Here is a 19655-nt window from a genome sequence, read left to right as displayed (position 1 = left end):
TCTCATTGAAATCTCTCTGAAATAGACTGCATACATATTTAACCCAATAGCTTCAGGCATTTGGAGATGTAGGAAGCAAAATCAAAAGCACCATATCAAAATTAACGTCAAGCCATGTGTTTTTCTCTTAAAGTTTTGAAGTAATTTTTAACACAGATAGTAACTTGGTTTGAAATTTAAACACACAAACGTACAGGTTTGCTAGCTGGAGAATTTCCATGCCTGGGGGAGGGGAGGTGACAATTGGTGCATTCAGTACAGAACACGTGTAATGATAATAAAGTTGATTGGTTGAGCTCTATAGCATTTTTTTTTCTTTTTCTCTCTTCCTGTAGTGTAGTTCAGCTGGGGGTGGAAGGGTTCTCCCCCATCCCTCCCACCACGAAGAAGACGTAGGTTGATACCATTTTTATTGTTCTGCTGGGGTGAGAAATAAACCATATGCTTTAGCCTTTTAAATGGCTACACCAAAGAGAAAATTGAACCAGGCTCTCTTCCCCACTCCTACTGGACTTTGGGGTGGGGTTATTCCTCTAAATGTTTTAGTGGACTTGGGGTTAGCTTAATGCTTCTGCCCCAGGGCAAAGAAGCAGTTGAGGGAAAGAAATGTCAAGGACGTCAGAGGCGAGCTGGACTGAGTGAAGTGTGGAGTAGGAAGCTTATGTCTGAAACCCACCCCTCCCCTGGATACCAGGCAAAGGCAATGAGAGTCAGAACCAGCTGATGCCGCTGCTGCTGCTTCCCGTTTCCAGGGTGAAATTTTCACAGCAGCTATTCTAAAAGGAGGAAAAATCCCTAACCAGCAGCGGAGAAGATCCTATCACCCAATCCAAGCTATGTAACCTTTTAGTCAGGCTTTTCAAAGAAATCCGCATTTTAAAAGCCAGCATTTATGGTCCAAAATATGGGACGGGAATCAGAGCTGGTAGGAAAATATGAAAAGCCTCTTTACACCCTGAGTATTTGAAACGATCCGATGAGCATAGGAAGTGGCTGCCAACGCTCTGGCGGCTGCTCGTGCTGCCGCCGCTGCCGCTGCTGTTCCTCGCAGAGGGCTGGACAGACCTAGTCCCGGTTTCAGCACCTCCGGCGCTGGACAGCTCTTTGCACGCCGCACCGCTGCCTGCTTGCTTTTTCCCACTCTCGCTTTGCATTACTGGAGATGCATCTAAATTACATCCTGTTCAACAACAAGTAGAATTTTTTTCCTGTACAGGAATTACAGTAGACGACTCTCTCAATTAAACTGCATTTTCTTCTTTACGGATTTGGCTATCAGGCGTATTTATCCCGATTTCCTCCCCCTTCACTCCCCTTTGCAGGAACGAGTCTTTGGGAACGTGGTCCACCCAGGGATGTAAAACTGTGCTTACCGATGCATCCCATACGAAATGCTTATGTGATCGTCTCTCTACCTTCGCCATTTTGGCTCAGCAACCTAGAGAAATAGTAAGTAACAAAGAGAAAACACGGCTTTAATGCAAAGGCAGGGACATTGTGGCTAGTGTTTCTCCAGGGAACTGCATTTTAAATGGGGAAATGAAAAATGTTGCAGGGTGGCAAAATTGGGTTCGTCTCCTCCTTAGCTACAGTAGCTTGGTGGAATGAATTCTAGTTGGTATTCTATAACTAAATTCTACTCAATTTTATGTCTTCTAACTTGAAATTTCTGCAGTGTAGTTTTAAGGATGTAGTCCAATCATATTACTAATATGCTGCAAACTTTCAAATAAAAATAATCGTCAACTTAACCTTTATTTTAAAGCTGGAAAGATGTTCTGGGGAATTTGTGAAGGTATTGTTAGTAGTAGAATGAAGACCCCAGACACTATAGTGAAACACATTGCATATCTGCATTGGATATTTTCAGTATAGGTTTTCTGGAAGTGTCCTTGGATGTAAATATAAATAAAGAAATATATATGTTAATCAAATGAAGTTTTTATGAAAGCATGGCTGTCAGGAACTGTAAAATTATTCCTTAATAGTATATGGTTTTTCAAAAATACTTTCTGAAAGAGACAGTTGTACATAACTGTCTGAAAGAAAAATAATATTCTCATCAATTGTATTTTGAGGAAATATAACTCAGAATGAATACTGAACAATTATTATTCAGGTAAATGTGACATTATGCTTACATTTGGCCTAAATAAGCATCACTCTTCTTACTAATTTTGATGATAAAAACTAATACAGTTTGATGTGCATATTTGAGGTTTTAGAACACGCTTAAAGTGTATTCCTTCAAACTCCCAATGTTAATAATATGAAAACCAACAAATTTAATTAATTAATGTCATGTAAGTGTCCAAGGAAAGACACATTCCAGATCAGTGAATGCATGTAATCTTTATATATGTTTTAAAAGATAGAAAGCTTATTTTTCAAGGTCATGTATTTAGGGACTGATACTGGCATTGTAATAATTATCTCCACATATTTTGTCCGTTAAAAAAGTCACAAAATATACTTAAAGGTTTTAAATTTGATGTTTGATTTTCTCCTATATCCTCAGAGGCCAAGCAAGTACAATTAAATGTGAGAATACTTGACTTAGAATAAAGTTGTCAAAAAGTGAGAAAGTTTGAAAAATCTTCAGTATCTGTATACAGATATAGGTATCATAATGAGTTGTAAATGGTAGGATCAAGATAAATTTTACCAAGAATCTTATTGTGAAATGACTAACCTGCAGTTAGTTAAAGAAAAATGAGTGATGCTTCAAATTTCAGCTAGAGAAAATTTAACATGTGAATGTTGACCAAGTTGTAGTTTTAGGTCTTGATTTTCAAAAGTTATAAGGATGTAATATTCCATAATCCACTATTTAAAACTCTAATGACTTTATTACTTCACAGTGGGAGAGAGGGGGAAGCTGGAATTAGTATTTTTAGAGGTTGAGAATGTGAGAACAGAGTGGATTCATGGGTAACTATCTGGTAACTATAACAACTATATAGGCTATTTTTGAGTGATAGGTTAGCTTTGCTGAGTCTAGAAGTTATTTTAATTCATTAAAAACCAATTTGTTTCTTTTTTGTTTTGTTTAATTCACAGATCATGGAATCCTCTGGCACACCTTCAGTTACCCTAATAGTAGGCAGTGGTCTTTCTTGCTTGGCCTTGATTACCCTAGCAGTTGTCTATGCAGCATTATGGAGGTAAGTAATCAATTGATAGACTTGAAATACAATGCTTAGTTGTTCATAGTTAAATCAAGACATGTGATAATTATTATATGTCTCCTGTCTTCTTAATTCACTGAAAGCAATATTTTTACAACAGAGTTATAATTGATGTAATTGAGCTATAATAAATGAATTGTATTTACCTAATTTTCCTATATATTTGCCTGAGTTGAGAAAATAAACAGTACACACGTAAACTTTCATTCTCATTTCAAGTGTTAGTAGCCTTCAACAAGTTGCTTACCTCAAGCGTGGTACTCTTATACCACAAGTTCAATCTATATGTGGTTTCTATTTATCCCAATTGCTATGGAGACTGTGAGTCTAACTGGTACAGTCAAATTAATTTATCTGTTATAAAAATATAATCTCAAGTTCTCAAGTTTCAAACACATGCTTTTAGTATGTCCCAGACAACTAGTGAACTCTTCTATAATATTAAAGCACTAACATAATACCACTATATTCCAGAAAATGCCTGTTGGTTGAGTGTGTCCAAGAAGTCAGACTTTGACAAATTGATTAAAAGAAGTCATAAAAATACATAAACAAGGGGAAGTTATTGAAAAATTTTGTTCTACAATAGTTGAAATCGAACCTACTTGATATATGAAAGACTAGTATTTTTAAAGACTTGTTTTTGATTGTGTTACTAAGAATTTGACCTGTGAAGTTTATTGTCTACTCACATATTGATAAAATACATAGCCATATGGCCAAAGTACTGGATTTTTCTAATGGATTTTTAAATTTTTAAATGTTAAACATGTTTGTATCCATTTTTATTATTGAAAAATAATCTAAATATTTTAAACTATATTAGTATATAGAAAATTGCCAAATATTTTCTGAATATTTGTAATATTAGAATTGCAAAAGTAGATTGTTCTGCCTCAGAAATCTTAATCTTTATTCACTTAAGATAAAAAATATTCAGTTGAAAAATGAATTACAGTTTTATTTAAAAAGACCATTTTACTTCATTCTTTTAAGAAAATGTATTGTTCTTCATTATAATTTTTACTCTTTTGAGAGAAAGAATTAATTGTCACAGATACTTAAATTGTCAAAGTTATGAAGAGTTTTTATGCTTCATGCAAAAGTAAAAATAGGTATCTCTTGACCCATTAGCACTGGTACATGATGGAAATCCTTCCTTCCTGTGAAGGAATTATCTAGTAATGAAACACTGACAAAGTGGGATAATCTGATAAAATATGTCCTGCTCCAGGAAATGAAAGAAATGCTTAGTTTAAGCATGACATTGTAGGCAGCAGAATCTTGAGTTCAGGGCTCACTCAAGCAGACATTGTCTCGGTAATGCAAAAGTAAGATGGATAAACATTGAAAAGTAGACAACTTCCTCTACCACAATTGTTTAAATAGCAGTTGTTCAAACATGAGGCAGCATTTAAAGACTAGGAATTAGGTAATCACAATAGCAACATAATTCATGCTCACTGAACTATTTAGAACTAAATTCCATTTATCAGCATTTAGGGTTCAGGCAGCAATTCCACCTTTTATTTACCCCTCAATACATATCACTAATACTAGCATATACATGTTCAGGATAGGTGATGTGTATATTTAATCAAGGAAACATACAATTAATTAGTCAATAATACAGTTTTCTTTAATGCAGAAAGTTCAGGAAAGTCACTACTACAATAGTTTTCTAAGAATTACCAAACAATTCAAAGGATCTATTAAAACTTAAGATGAACTTGAGAATTATAGAAGAGAATACCAAGAAACAACACAAATCTAAATCCCTAAGGGTTAGTGGTCATCAACTCATTCTATACAAATAGAAGAATTGAAATAATATTAGTAGTTTAAAAGAAGTGACAAGACTCCGTGAATCATTAAGTGAATCTTGATAACATGATGAATTAAATGCAGTTTATAAACACCTATAGCAACACCAATAGAAACTTTGAGAACTGAATTTTAAATCCCCACACAAATGTGAAGTATTATCCTTGCTTACTAGAAGGATGCCATTATACATGTAGGGTATATATTGTGTACTGTATAATATTACTGTATGCTGTTAAGCATGCTAGGTTCCTATCACCTTTTATTCTAAGTAAAAAGTTTAGAAATTTTGATTTCTAAAGAGTTGTGACATGTACAGGCATCTCAAGTATTTTACACATAATAGGCTGTTTATAAATTTGTTGGTGTTGCATGTAATTCATCAGAAATGTTCACCAAAAATTTAATACATTAGGTTATATTCTCTTCACTTATAGATAAGTTTGGCAGAATTACATTTCTACATGAAAAACTAATGAATCATGTCCTTGTCATCGCCGTATTAACATAGAGAATTCTTAAATTTTGTTTAAAAAAATCTAACATGGTAAAGAAATTTGTGAAAATTGAGACATTTCATAGCAATTATGAAGGCAACAGTAGGACTCAGTTTTGATAAAAATAGAAACATATAAAAACTTCAGACTAGTCAGTTCTGGATATTTCATTATCGTATTTTTGTCTATTTACAAAACAAAAAGTTTCACTGAAACCCTTTTCATAATGTCTGTGTGTTTGTGCTTTCATGGAAGCCATTAACATCAAACAGAGGGTTAATTATATGAAGCCCCTTAACTTTTTATATAATATTCCCCAACCACAAAAAAAGAGACAACTTAATAGTTGATGATGTCTTCAGCATCTCAGTGTGTGGTTTATTCTATTGTTTGCGCTGATGATACAGGAACAAGGTTCAGCAACCCCAAGGCCATTTTGTGTTGAGATTTGATCTAAGTTGGTCCCATTTAAGTTTGTTTTGTGACTGAAGGGAATTTCTTTTTGTATTACAAAAACTCCTTTGTGTATTTTATTGTTATTCTTACTCTTGTGTTCTTTTTGGAAATGTGTGATGAAATGTGGGGATTCTACCTTAATAGCCTTCAAAGACAGGGAGAGAGAGAGAGACAGAGAAGTTTGATAGATTTTTACCTTCCAGAGTGCCTCCAGATCACTGGCACTCCTGTCGAATACTGCATAGAAAAGCTCATGCCCGCTGTAGAATGTGATTCCATGTTATAAGAGAAATTGAACAGGCCTAAACATACAGCAAATACAACAGTGTCTTTTTGTTACTGTCAGTCAGTGATTTACCACAGAATACAGTGAAGCAAAATAGCTGTTACTCTTTCAGGGTAAACAGCTGGTAGAACATTTGATTCTGAGCAGTTTTCTCTATGGCTTACATTCTTGGTGCACTTAACAACTATATAACAGACTGTATATAAACACTTCTTCATAAGGGTAAAATATGGCATATGTCAAGTGATTTTCTGCCTAAGAGTGAATTATCATTTGTGGATTGGATTCATTTTTAGAAATAAAGATTCATTTTTTGAACAATTATTTAGGAAAAATATAAAGAGTAACAGCCTAATTACATTAAAATGCTTGAGTGGATAAAAGTGTTCACAGTTTCATGAAAGTAATGATATCTTTCTAGTAAATAACAATAATACTTCACAATTTGTGTGATTTTTTTCTTTTTGGTTCTCAAAGTTTCTGTTGGTTGATTCATATAATAATGCTAAACATATATACACATACATACACAAACATGTGTATAAAGGTATTATATTAATTGACATATTTCCAAGAAGTTTTATATGTTTAGTAAAAAAAAAAAAAAAAGTGTATCATGACAACAGATGGGCAACTTAGGCTCTATCAGAATTGCTATATTGTCCCACCAATGTATAAGAAAAAAAAATTCTGAAGGACTCATGCACATGCCATACCACTATAAAACTGGGTCTCTAAAAGTAATTATTTATTTTAGGAACTATTTTTATATTTTTTATTTTTGTAAATATTCCTGTGCTACAGTACTTATTGTTCCAGATGAATGCCATCAACTTGCACAATATAGAATTCTTCATCTTTCTGTTGGATTTTAAAATTGGACAACTTTTCTCTCTCTGGCTAGGTACATACGATCTGAGAGGTCCATAATACTAATTAACTTTTGCCTGTCTATCATCTCATCCAATATCCTCATACTGGTTGGACAGACTCAGACACATAATAAGGTATGACTGGTGATTATTCTGATTCTTTTTGTGTGTTTATGTTTTGGCATATAGTTGGTTATTGATAATCTAAACATTCATTCTAAAATGGAGAATTTCTGACAAAATTATATTTTAAAGCAAAATTTTTTTATTGGTTTCTGAATAAAAACATTGTCTACTCCAGTTCAGAAGTGTATACCCTTGACTTAATTTCCTGTGGGTTGAGAGGTTGTTCATAAGAGTAAAAATGTATGTTTATTAAACATTATATCAAAGCTCTATGAGTTCAAAACCTTGGGATATCAAAAGCACATGTTTCGATTCATTAGTCTAATGGTAATAAGATCTAATTGTAATAGCATAGAAGGCTTGTGTTTTGGTCTAATTTATTAACATATTGATTCCTAAAAAGTAACTATGAATTGCTTACAAGTGTAACATCTCTCTTGAAAATCCACCTGAAAAATATCCATAGGTAATAATTGAAGAAAGTGTTAGATGAAAGCTACTTTAGATTCTATGCCTTTCAAAATTTTTGATTAACCTAAAAGTCTTTTGATACTTAGCAGAATATAAAAGTATGTTTTCTGTTTATATGAATGAACCAATTTATATGAGTTCAATAACCATGTTTTTTCCCAGAAATGATTGTCTTTACTATTCTGAAATGTATTTTAAGAAACCCATAATAGCAATTTGAAGTTAACTTACCCCTGCCTCAAAGGGATTCTGTTAAACACCACTTTGATAACTTATTTGTCAATCAATCACATGCCTTCAGGCCTGTTATTTTTCAGCTTTTTAATTTTCAAATACTAAAGCGAATAATTAAAATTTTTCCCATAAGCCATCATTTTAAAATAATCATGTGCACTTCAGTAGGTCTTTTTCATGTATTATATATTCATAGGACATGTATTAATGTCAAGGATAATGGATAGTCTGTTTATTTTGCTAACCTTCGTTCCTAAGACTGGTGATTCCCACCAAAAGAGTCCAAATTCTAGGTCTGGGTAGGACCTAGGAGGCTGCTTTAAGTGATTCTGATGAATGTTTCTTCTTGGCCCACATTGCCCTAGGTCAGGGGAAGGGCCCAAAGAGTAGGCCAGAAATCCTGAAGGAGAAATCAAAAACGACAACCCCATCAAGGACCCTGTAGAAATAATAATTACTTTCATGTCTTTGAGTGTTTAATTTTCCTCCATTTATTTCCTATATCTTTTCTTCTAAAAGAAAGAATCTGAAAGAAAGTAAAGACTATTCAAATATAGTTCAGGTCCATGTTACAAACATTTAATACAAATTTTAAAAAGGAAATACATGGTAAAGAAAAAAGAGAGAGAGAGAGAATGACTAAAGGTGAGAGGGATGCCAATCAGAATTGGGAGAGAAGGAGGCACAAAATAACCAACAGAATGAAAAATGAGGGTAAACATGGATGTAAGTGAAAAGAAAAAGGGAAACAAGGCAATGATAGGAAGGAAGTAGAGATAAAGGAGATGAGACGGACTGTAAACCTTAAAGAATTATTAAATTACTCATGTCATTCTTTCCTCTTTGGTGGTTCACTTGGGCTGGGCCTCAGATCTCTTAGCAATGTTCATACACTGGTTAATACCTAGTCCCAATTTTTTAACTGCTTGCCCTTCAACCTTCACCCAGAAAAAGAGAGCTTTCCTCTGAAATAGGAATTGTTTATTGGGATCAGGAACCAGAAAAAGTCAAGCTAGAGCCAGCTTGAGCTCAGAGTTTAAGTTTTTTTCACCAAACATTCTTCCTTTTCTGTTATTTTTTACCCTCCAAACACTCTTGACATACCTCTCCTTAGACTATGAAAAACTGCATGATCCACAGTACAAAATATGCTTTTAAAACTGTTTCATGCTGTTTGGTAAAGTTTTTATAAGTTCTGAGCCAAGTGGTACTAACAGACATTTCTACAAGGTGTACTCCACATCATAGTGGTTATGGTCTAAATCACTGATGTACAATAGAAGTGCAATGCAAGACACAAATACAAGTCACATATGTAATTTAAATTATATTAGTAGCCAAATTTAAAAAATAAACAAAACCGATGAAATTAATTTTAATGTAAAATGTTTACCTCAGTATATCCACAATATTACCATTTTAAGACATAATATAAAATTATTAATGTAACATTTTACAATCTTTTTTAAGTCTTCAGAATCTGGAGTATATTATATACTTATGATACATCTTAGTTTGAACTAACTACATTTCAAATGTTCAATAGCTACATGCAGCTAGTGTCTACCATGTTGTGTAGGTCTAAATGCCAGGTATATTCAGAAACTAAAATTATCTCGAAAAACTACATTCTGTCTGCCCAGTTTGAACTTCATAGGTTTTCAATGTCCTCTTTTTTTTGTAATAATGTCTTTTGAGATCTGCAAATATTATGAATATCAAAGACAAGATAAATTTTGTTTACTTTTCATTTCTTATTTTGAGGAAGGGCTGGTATTGACTTACTACCAAAATAAGAGGTTGATGTAGTTTCTCCCCAACTAATTAACTATAGAATAGCTTCTGTGTAGTTTTGCAACCAAAATGGTTTTGTTTCAGATTGACTAATGCTAATTTTTGCTGCTATAGTTATTGATGCATTTGGGGAGGAGTGGGTAGTAAGTGGTAGTATTGATGAAGAAAATAAGAGAGTATTAGTTTGTCCTTATGCTATATTAATTTTGCTTTACTAGCTCTGAGTAGATGTTCTTACAATCCTAGGACAATTCACATTAGAGTGATTAGAAGAGAAAATTACAAAATCCTGGAATTTTATTCTTAGTCACTCAAAACAATATCACATTTTCTAGGGGAAATAATCTGGTTTTTTATTAGTTGAATTAGATTGACTCTATTTGTATTTATATATGAGAATTTGGTATGTGAAAGACTACATCTGTTTGACTGTATTTGGGATTAATGGTGTCTCAAAAAAAAAAAAAGTACAAAGTGTGTTGTCTGTATAAACTTATGATGTGCATAAACTACAAATAACTTTTTTTGAAACTGTAAAATATTGTTCGATGACTAAAGTATTTTATTTTGGCTTTGTATAGGATCCCTTTGCTTCTGTGGGCATTTTTTCATTGATCAGATTTGTATCTTTGACTTCCCTGATAAGTTTTAATTGATGCTTTAGTATTCCCATCTTAGAAAGTGTAAACATCTAAGAGAGCTTCTTGATGAAGAAATTATTTGATACTGCTTCAGTGAATTGTCATGGCTAGTTTGTATGAAAGCTGGTATCTGATGTCGATGTACAGAATAGTTCTGAAGTGTCATATGAGGGCCTTTCTCTGAATTGCTTATTGAAATATAATTGACCTCATTATCTTGCTACTGAGTATCTCTGCTTCCTTTTGAATTGAGATATAAACAAGCTGAAATAATCCATTGCATAAAATAAATGTATTCAAATTTTTTAACTGTATATTCAATTGCTGGCAACAAAGTAAGGAACCAAGTACATTTTATTATATCTTCTCTTAAAATGCAGTTGTAAAATTAAATTATAACCCACTTCATTATATTTTGAGTTTTCTCATAAAGTCGTATTTCCCTTTTATCTCTTTGTGTATTTAAACTTTCAACCAGGATGTCTTTGTATTGCTCAAATGTTATTTATTTGTAAACAGTTTCCTTTACACCTTTAAGTGTTTTTGTTGAGCTGAGTAGACTATTTTTGGTACTACTGTTTTGCAGAAAGCAAAGATTGTTTTGAAAACATAAATTCAGAGAATAGTTTTTCTTAATGACAAAAGCATATATTGCTTTTGCTTCAAAGGACTTTAAGAATTTAAAGGATTTATCATATTGAAGATTTCATAGCACTCTTTTTAACTGATAGAAGACAAATTTGGCAAAACTCTTGGTTTTTTGGTTAGATAAGGATAACCACCCAAGAATTTCAAAGAGCTGGGAGATAGCTTCTGTCTCTCACAACCTCACTACCAAGTTATTACTATAACCTGCTTTTATTAAAGCAAGTCTAAGTCCAAATTTTATCACACATTTAGGTATTTATTAGATAATCCCTCATTAGCAAATCTGGAACAAAACCTATTCCGTAAGCTCAATGAGGGCCTAGGTCTTTTGATCTTTTAGATACTTTCACCCACCCTGTATGTAATATTCACTGAGGTGGAACTGACGTGGACATAGCAACATTCTAGGAGCAAGATTCTGTGCCCTTTAGTCAGTGTCATTCAGTCCTCTTAATCCAATGTCTGGACACAGAATGATGATTGTGGATAAAACCGTGGGCCCCATCGCTAAAAGATATGGGATATAGGCCTCAGTGGAATCTTATGTACAGTTCATTTAAGAGTAAGGAGTGTTTAACTGTTTTAGCCAATACACATATCTTCAATTCCTTTACTTTCACCAAAGGGAATCCATTAATACATTCATTATAGTGATTAACCAGACACTAGTTCACCAATAAGGACTAATCTTTTATATTTAGTTTGATAATGAGTAAAGTGTTGATTGTGGCTAGTTACACCTCAGTAAGAAGGACCTGTAGTTGCCGTGTATGGGCCTTCCAAATATAAAGCCGACTAACCAACTAGTCTGAGCATTCTTGGACTTCTCCTAGAATTACAGGTTAAACTAACTGGCACATATACGGTATCATACTGGAAATACCAAAATATTATAAAATAAATTGCAAATATTATAACAAACATACAAAGGTTAATATTTTGAGAAACACTAGTCAATTGTGAGAGAACAAAGAGATATTAGCTTGAGTCTTAATTGACCTAGGAGTAAAGCGAAAGTCCTCATTGATAGATAAAGGGAAGTTTCTAAATTATTTGGGGTGGTCAAACATTTTCTTAGCATTATTTAGGAGAAAATTATCTCATGGTTCTTTCTGTATGGAGCATTGTATTACATAATGGGCTGTGTCTTTTAATTCAGACTTGCAAAAGATACAAAAATTCTCCATCTCGAAGCACTTTTAAAAGTCCCATTCTCTATTATGTTTTCTTCTACTTCATCTTGTGGTTATTTACCTTTTATAAAGATGTTTTGTTTTTGTTCTGTAGTTTGAATAGAGAGAATTAGTAAACATGGGCCAAACTAGTAGGTTATAGTTACTCTAATGGAAGATGTTTTTGTTTTGTTATCACTGTGTTTTTTAAAAAATAAAACCTTGAATTTGAATACCTTGAGTCAAGCACTCTCTAATTTACCTATTTGTCCCATGACTGTCTTTTGCCAATAGTCCCAGCTTCTGCACACATTTATGTATATGCCTAACCTCTAAATATCTATGTGTTTTCAACTTCTGAGAAAAAATATTGAATATGTATTTATAGCTATCCATTCAGTTCTGCCTGATACCCTTTGAAGCAGACTGCCCCCTGCCCTAGAGATTCAGTGTTCTGCATGCTTCTTTGGGAGATACCAGTCTCAGGGATGGTTAAGAGAAAGCATTGTAAGCCAGGTAGACTTCAGTCTCCTAAATCTGCCAGTTCCCCTAGTTGTGTGATCTTAAGCATGACACACTGCATCTCTAGACCTAAGCTTGTTGTCAAGGTTACATGAATTAGTACATATGAAGCACTTAACCCAGAGGCTGGTATCAGCACTTAACCCAGATGGTGGTACTGTTTAAGTGTACGTACCACTTAAACAGTAGCTATAATTATGCCAAAGATAATTATGACACCTAGATATACATCTGATTCTGTCCTTCACTTCTTACCTTCATATTTCCTCATGTCCAATTTCCTGCTCACCACTAAATTCACCATTTCTGTCTCCACCCCAGTCTTTTGCATTCAAAGGCAAAATTGAATGCCTTTTCTGTAGTCTCCAACCCAATTACATATGCTAGAACTCTGAAAGTTACCCTTGATGTCTCCTTCTCTCTCATGGAGTAAATCTAATAAATCATCCACCTATGACAGTTTAACCCTCAAATATTTCTCAGATCTAGTTTATTGTCTCTATCAGGTATTGGTCATACTGCTTACAGTATTATCAGCCCCATTATCTATCCTTGGGACAAACATTCAAATGTGACCACTCGATTTCCCTATGTAACATTTACTGTTGTCTCATTTCCTGCAGAAGTAATTTTCAAATTGTGCTCAGACACAAGTAGTGAAACATATTTTGTTTATCTGTGAAGATTTTTTTATTCATTGCTTTTCTTGTAATAATATATTGGAACTCAGGAATAAATCGTACAAGAGAAAAACTTCTGGAGCTTGTAAAACTTGAGAAAAAGCAGATCTTAAAAATGACCCGTGCTGACCTCTCCATACTGTTTCTATTTTACTGACTTTTGTTATACCAGCATCACCAAGCTTCTACTAGTTCATCCAAATTAATCTATTTTTTGTTGTTGTTTCATGCTGTACTTCATCCTGGGGCACTGTTCCTCCACCCCAACCCCACCTGACTTCCGAACTGTCTTTATTTGTCTCAAGCTCATTCTCTGACACTCTGATCAGTTTTCCCATTAGAGAAAACCCTCCTTAGGCACACCTGCTCTGGGTTCCAGGATTTCCAGTGCATACCTATTATCTTGCATTATATTACTTGCTTCTAATCAGACTATACACTTCTTAGGGCAGGACTAGGTTATACTCATTCTTCAATCTCTTGCAAACATATAGTCTATGTATAGTAAGTAAATAGTAAGTATTATTAAATGAATGAACTAAATTTGAATATATTTGTGCTTATATCTATGAATCTAATAGCTGTCATTAGTCGTCCAAAAAGCAGAGTCCCCCACTCTAGACAAGATCTCAGCTAATAGTGATAGATTATTTTTCTAGGGCCTGTTTTAGCTCTAAGTGATTGATGGCATGCTTTAAATGTGATCTGGCCCCTGGATTTTAGTTAAGGAGATGCTGAAAACTAGTAATTGTTAATCTTTTTTCTTCATAAGAATATAATGTTCATAGCCTTAAAAAGAAATGTGTTTAGTTATAATTCTTCTCACCGGAGACATATCCTGCCAATAGTGTCCCAAGTGTAAGTCTATTATGTCGCAAATGAATGTGTGATTTTAATGGTCGAGGGTAACACCTATTTAGATTCATTAAAATCTAATTTGTTGACTTGCTATGATGTTTGTAAAATGATTTGAATGTTATAAGCTTATGTGTGATTCACTTGGTTCCATTTTGAACTATCTTACTAACTTAGAGTTCTTCTGGATTCCTGAAAACCTTCATCAAACCAAGAAACATAATGGTTGGCTAGCTTCTTCATTTCCCCGGGCTCCCAGCAATAAAAGATGATTTCCCAAAACAGATTCCCAATGAAGTGAGAGACAGTGAGATAGCAGAGACTCTGTTGTACTACCATAACCTCCTCATCCCTCGATTGTTCATTTCCAGTTTTGTGTGGTAAAAGCCAGAGACCACATTACTGTAAACAGGGCAAAGATCAATATGAAGAATGGGCTCAGGGCAAGCAAAGAAGATGAACGTGGAATTATTTGACAATAGAATTACTGAAATGATTGAGATGTCAAGAGCTCAGTGACCTTGAGGGACAAGGAAGCAGTTTGGACATTCAGTGAGTATTCTTAGCTTCAGCTTCAAAGCTGATCAAAACTGAAGAGTGAGCACTCACTCAACAGGGGAGAAGCAGAACACGAGTCTCAGCCTAGTGTGCAAGTGATTGCTTTGACAATGTCAGGCCTACTCTCATTAATTTTTGTTCATTTATGCTGAGGGAGTTGTACAAAAGCCAGACAATGCAAAGAAACCCCATGACTTGATTAATTCTACTCTCCATCCCCACCACCCCTGCATTAGGCTTGGCCTTCATGATTTCTCCCTTTGACTACTATAACGTTCTTCTAACTTTCCTCTGCAACTAAAGCCTTTCCATTAGCCCATCCTCCATATCACTGTGAGAAATATCTTCAATTTAAAGAAAAAACAAATACCTGATTGCATAATTCCCCTGCTGCAAACTGTATGATGGATCTGTAGGGCTTATGAGATTAACTCCATGTTCTGCATATCACATGCATTCAGAGCTGCCTGAAGTACGTAAGTTGACTTTGTGGGAAATCAAAAGGGCACTCCTTCAGGGCAGATGCGGATGAGTTATAAAATCATCCTCTACCTCCAGACTAATATAGCCTCTAGCAAGCCTTCTGGCTTGGCAACAAGAGCTAGATTTCAGCATCCCCTTTCTGTTCCCTGCTAGGGACCCTCTCTGTGTGCATTCCACCTTTCTTATGGCTATGGGAGTTCCTCTTGCTTCTGTGCTTTTGCACTTGCTTTTTACTCTGTCTGATAAACTCCTGCCACACTTCAGAGTGGACTTATGCAAACCATATTAGCTCCTACAACACTCCTTTCTGCTTTCATAGCATGTGATACATACCTCTATTGTTAGCACCAATCACCTTATTCTGTAAGTGATTAATTCCTGATCAACCCTGCCCACTGTATTGTGATTCTCAAGGATAGTATGTCTCTCTTTTTACTGGATTTAAAAACCATTAACACTAGTACTTGTTTTATACATGGCATGAAATTAATAAATGTTGAATGAATGAATGAAGTGATGACTATACCTATTGAATGAGGGATAATATAATAGGAGTATAGCCACTTCATCTTTGGGGGCCCCATTTGGAATAATTGCAATAGAGGTCAATTTTTTTATTATTATTGTTGTATTGTTGTCATTTTATGATGATATAAGGGAGTTGAAGAAAATACCAAAGACCTACAGAAGATTTTTGAGACCATCCTTTGATGAGAGATGGTTGAGTTAAATCAGATCTTATCTTTATGTAGAGATATCCAAAAGAGAATTTGAGAAATTGAGTGTCCTTCCAAGAGTCTCACAGAAAGGTTGAAGAATATCTGCTTTTCTCCCCTGAAATCAAACCAGTAGAGAAATTACAAATGTCTCCCTATGTATTATTTTTCACCTTTCCCCTCCTTGGCACATAATATGAACTGGTCAGAAGTTTGGCTAATGTCAGTAGAGGAATGATGTTGGAGTATAGCTGATAATGTTTATGAGAATTCTTAATACACTGTAAAATACTGAAGTACCAGATAAACATCATAGAAAGTGAATTACTTTAATTTACAGATATTCTCACAAAAAAATGAAAAGCCATTGAGATAAGATTATAATAGAATTTTCAATGGCCCATGATATGAACTTTGAGACTGTGCCTCTCAGGGTGAATATGAGGTGAAGAGAGTAGAATTTAAGTTATCACTAAAGATCTTTTGACCAAAGTAAAATTTGTCTCAGTATGACATTGGAATGGTGTGAATAGTGTAGCAGATAACTCTTTTGACAAATGCTCCATAATGTAATTCAGAGGCTAGCAAACTTTTGGTGTAAAGGGCCATATAGTAAATACTTTAGGCTTTGTAGGACATATGCTATCTGTTGAATCTATTCAGTTCTGCTGTTGTTGCTAGAAAACAGTTATAGAAATAAAGCAATGGATGTGGCTGGATTTGGCCTGGGACCTAGTCTTAGGCAATTTTGAGCTTTCTAGAAGTATCTTGTGTGCATACCAACTTCAATGTAAGGTGAGGCCAGCCTATTTCTGGGCTGATGCTTTATGTAAAAATAACCTCCAATTCTGACGTGTCTACCCAAGGGTTAGCCTGTGTAGCCTGCAGAACTGGAACAGAGGACCTTGGCACTTTCTGAAAAGGCTTCTGCCAAGATGAAAAGGAGTGCAAAACACTGAATTTCTTCTTCTTCTTTTTTTTTTTTTTTTTTTGAGATGGAGTTTCGTTTTTTCGCCCAGGCAGTGGTACGATCTCAGCTCATTGATACCTCCACCTCCCAGGTTCAAGCAATTGTCCTGCCTTAGCCTCCTGAGTAACTGGGATTACAGGTGTGCACCACCACACCCAGCTAATTATTGTATTTTTAGCAGAGACAGGGTTTCGCCATGTTGGTCAGGCTGGTCTTGAACTCCTGACCTCGTGATCTGCCCACCTTGGTGTCCCAAAGTGCTGGCATTACAGGCGTGAGCCAGCGCGACCGGCCGATTTTCTTCTTTGGAGCACTCTGGAACTTATCACAGAATGCCTTCACTTATGATGCCGATTGTTTACCAGTATATAACATTATGGAAAAAAACAGGAATCAGATCACTCACAACCAAGCTGGACATTTTATAAATTGAAGAAGTTAAAAGTAGCTAACAAATACCCAATGCATGAGACAACAAAGCTGGCTGTCTTTGTAGAAGAAAACTTCTTAATGTACAGCAGTATTTGTTAAAGCCCTGATTAGAGAAACTCTTTCATCTGACAGTCTTGGGCAGAGAAGTAACATCTGAAGCAGAAAAGAGAGATGGCAGAGTTAAGCTAATTCCCAATTAAATTCATGCATAGGCAGAGTTCTCTTTTGACCTCTCTGCCTCTATCCTATCTCACCTTACCCTAAAATTTGGATTGTTATTATGTATATCAAATCATAAGCACTGCTATAGCAAATCTTGGAACTAAAGACCAAACACTAATGCCTATAATAAAGAAATAAGCAGATTAAAGTCCATTTTTTACTTCTTTTGTGATAGCTAGTCAGTTAATTTTAAATCTTAAGCCTTGAAGAAAGAACTAGGCATATGATAGAGTTGAGTCTAGGTCTTGACTATGAAATTTAAGATGTATGAAATTCAAAGTAAGTAAATTAAAATATTTATAGTTATCTTAGGCTGCTAGTGGATCAAATCAAAGATTAAGACTTCAATTGTAATGTAAATAAGAAATTACTAGCTTTAACAGTAGACATATAAGCAGAAGAATTTTAATTTGTTAATATTTGTGATGAGGGCCTGTATAAGTGTTCTTTGTTAAACTACAGTACACATAGTTTTCGTATATCTCTATAGATGTGTCTTTGGTAGGTGATACATCAGTGTATACATGCAATCAGGACTACAGAAGGTTTTGAATGAATCTTATTTGTATCTATGTTATTGCCAATTAAATTCTATCTGTAATTTAAAGTGATTTTTCCTAATGAATAAAAACGTGTATTGCTTTTACAAAATACAAATTAGTTCTGCTTTTTTCATTTACTTATTTTTGTTTATTTTCTTTGTATTAGAACTAAGACCATCTATTTCTCTGTTTAGAAATTTCTGTTATATATTTTCAAAATCTCCAAAATAAAGCTAAAAGGTGAATTTTGTATACCTAAGAACAGCATCCTTTATTACAACGAAAAGGACAATCTGTCCTGATTATCTATTGCTATGTAACAAATTACCTCAAAGCTTAGTAGCTCAAAACATATTTATAATCCTCACCACTTCTATGAGTCAGGAATTTAGGAGAGATGTAGCTGGGCAGTTTTGGCTCAGAGTCTCTCATGAGAGTGCAATGAAGATGTGTCAGAGCCACAGGAACCCAAGGTTTGCTTGGAGCTGGAAGGATCTACTGTAAACAGACCCATCGTTCCAGGTGTGATGGAAACTTCACTTATTCCAACTGAAGTACTTTAAACTCGACTACTTCCTGGGCATGCACCGCTTGTCAAGTTACTTAACTATTCTTCACTCACCAGCCTAGTGATCTTTTACAGTTATAAATCATATCATGCCACTTGTCTGTTTAAAACCCTTCAGTGAATATAAGTGAAGCTTCTATTATTACACTTGGAATGAAATCCAAACCACATAATATGGCCCACAAGCCTCAACATGACATGGGCCTATGTACTTCTTTCACCTCACTGCCTCATATTCATTACTCTTTTCTCTCTGTATATTTCTGTCACAGTGGCCACCCATTAGAAATGTTGTAGGGGTCAATAAACCCTTAGTCAGGTGACCATTCTTCTGGTTTGTACCTGTTGCCCTGGTGCAACTAGTAGCAAGACCACTTTCAAAAGCATCTCATCAATTATATGCTTTTCCTAGCATCCAGCTCTTTTCTCTGCCTCCTAGCTTTTTCATATTCCTCCGTTATTAGTCTTCTTCCAATCTTGGGCTAGCCTAGTTAACTTACATTAACTTACGTATGTTCTGCAGATAAAATATAATCGTCTTAGAGAAGCTTTCCCTAAAATCCTACTCCTCTAAAATGAGCACTATCATGGTTTTTCCACTAATCTGTCTAGGAATCTGTTTTTTTGTTGTTTTGTTTTGTTTTGTTTTTTCACAGCCATTACTTTACTTTGTAATCTTATTTTAATTAATATCCAGAAGAGAAAGAACATTATCTGTTTGATTTGCACTGTATAACCAGTGTTGAATACAGTGCCTGGCACATAGCAGACATCATTACATATTTTTAAATGAATGAAGGAAATAGCTAAGCCTCAGATGTTTTTAAATCTAGAAGCAAGGAGGAGATGTTATAAGAATCATGTAAGATTGCACCAAGGACAGTATCTGGCACACAAT

The 19655-nt window shown here is 34.6% G+C and overlaps 1 protein-coding gene across 4 annotated transcripts in view; it reads left to right on the top strand.

Moving 5' to 3' along the window:
* The window catches only part of ADGRB3 (adhesion G protein-coupled receptor B3), a 737861-nt gene that overhangs the window by 581464 nt on the left and 136742 nt on the right, over window positions 1–19655 (top strand). For all 4 annotated transcript variants that reach the window (XM_005552615.5, XM_074037708.1, XM_015449250.4 and 1 more), the window contains 3 exons: window positions 1323–1449; window positions 3061–3164; window positions 7156–7258. In XM_005552615.5, coding sequence (XP_005552672.1) covers window positions 1323–1449; window positions 3061–3164; window positions 7156–7258 — 334 coding nt within the window. The remainder of the gene's footprint in view (window positions 1–1322; window positions 1450–3060; window positions 3165–7155; window positions 7259–19655) is intronic.

This window comes from Macaca fascicularis, chromosome 4 (genome assembly GCF_037993035.2).
Source record: "Macaca fascicularis isolate 582-1 chromosome 4, T2T-MFA8v1.1".
Lineage (NCBI taxonomy): Eukaryota > Metazoa > Chordata > Mammalia > Primates > Cercopithecidae > Macaca > Macaca fascicularis.
Note: the sequence above shows the minus strand (reverse complement) of the source record. Positions and strands in the feature narration are given on the sequence as shown.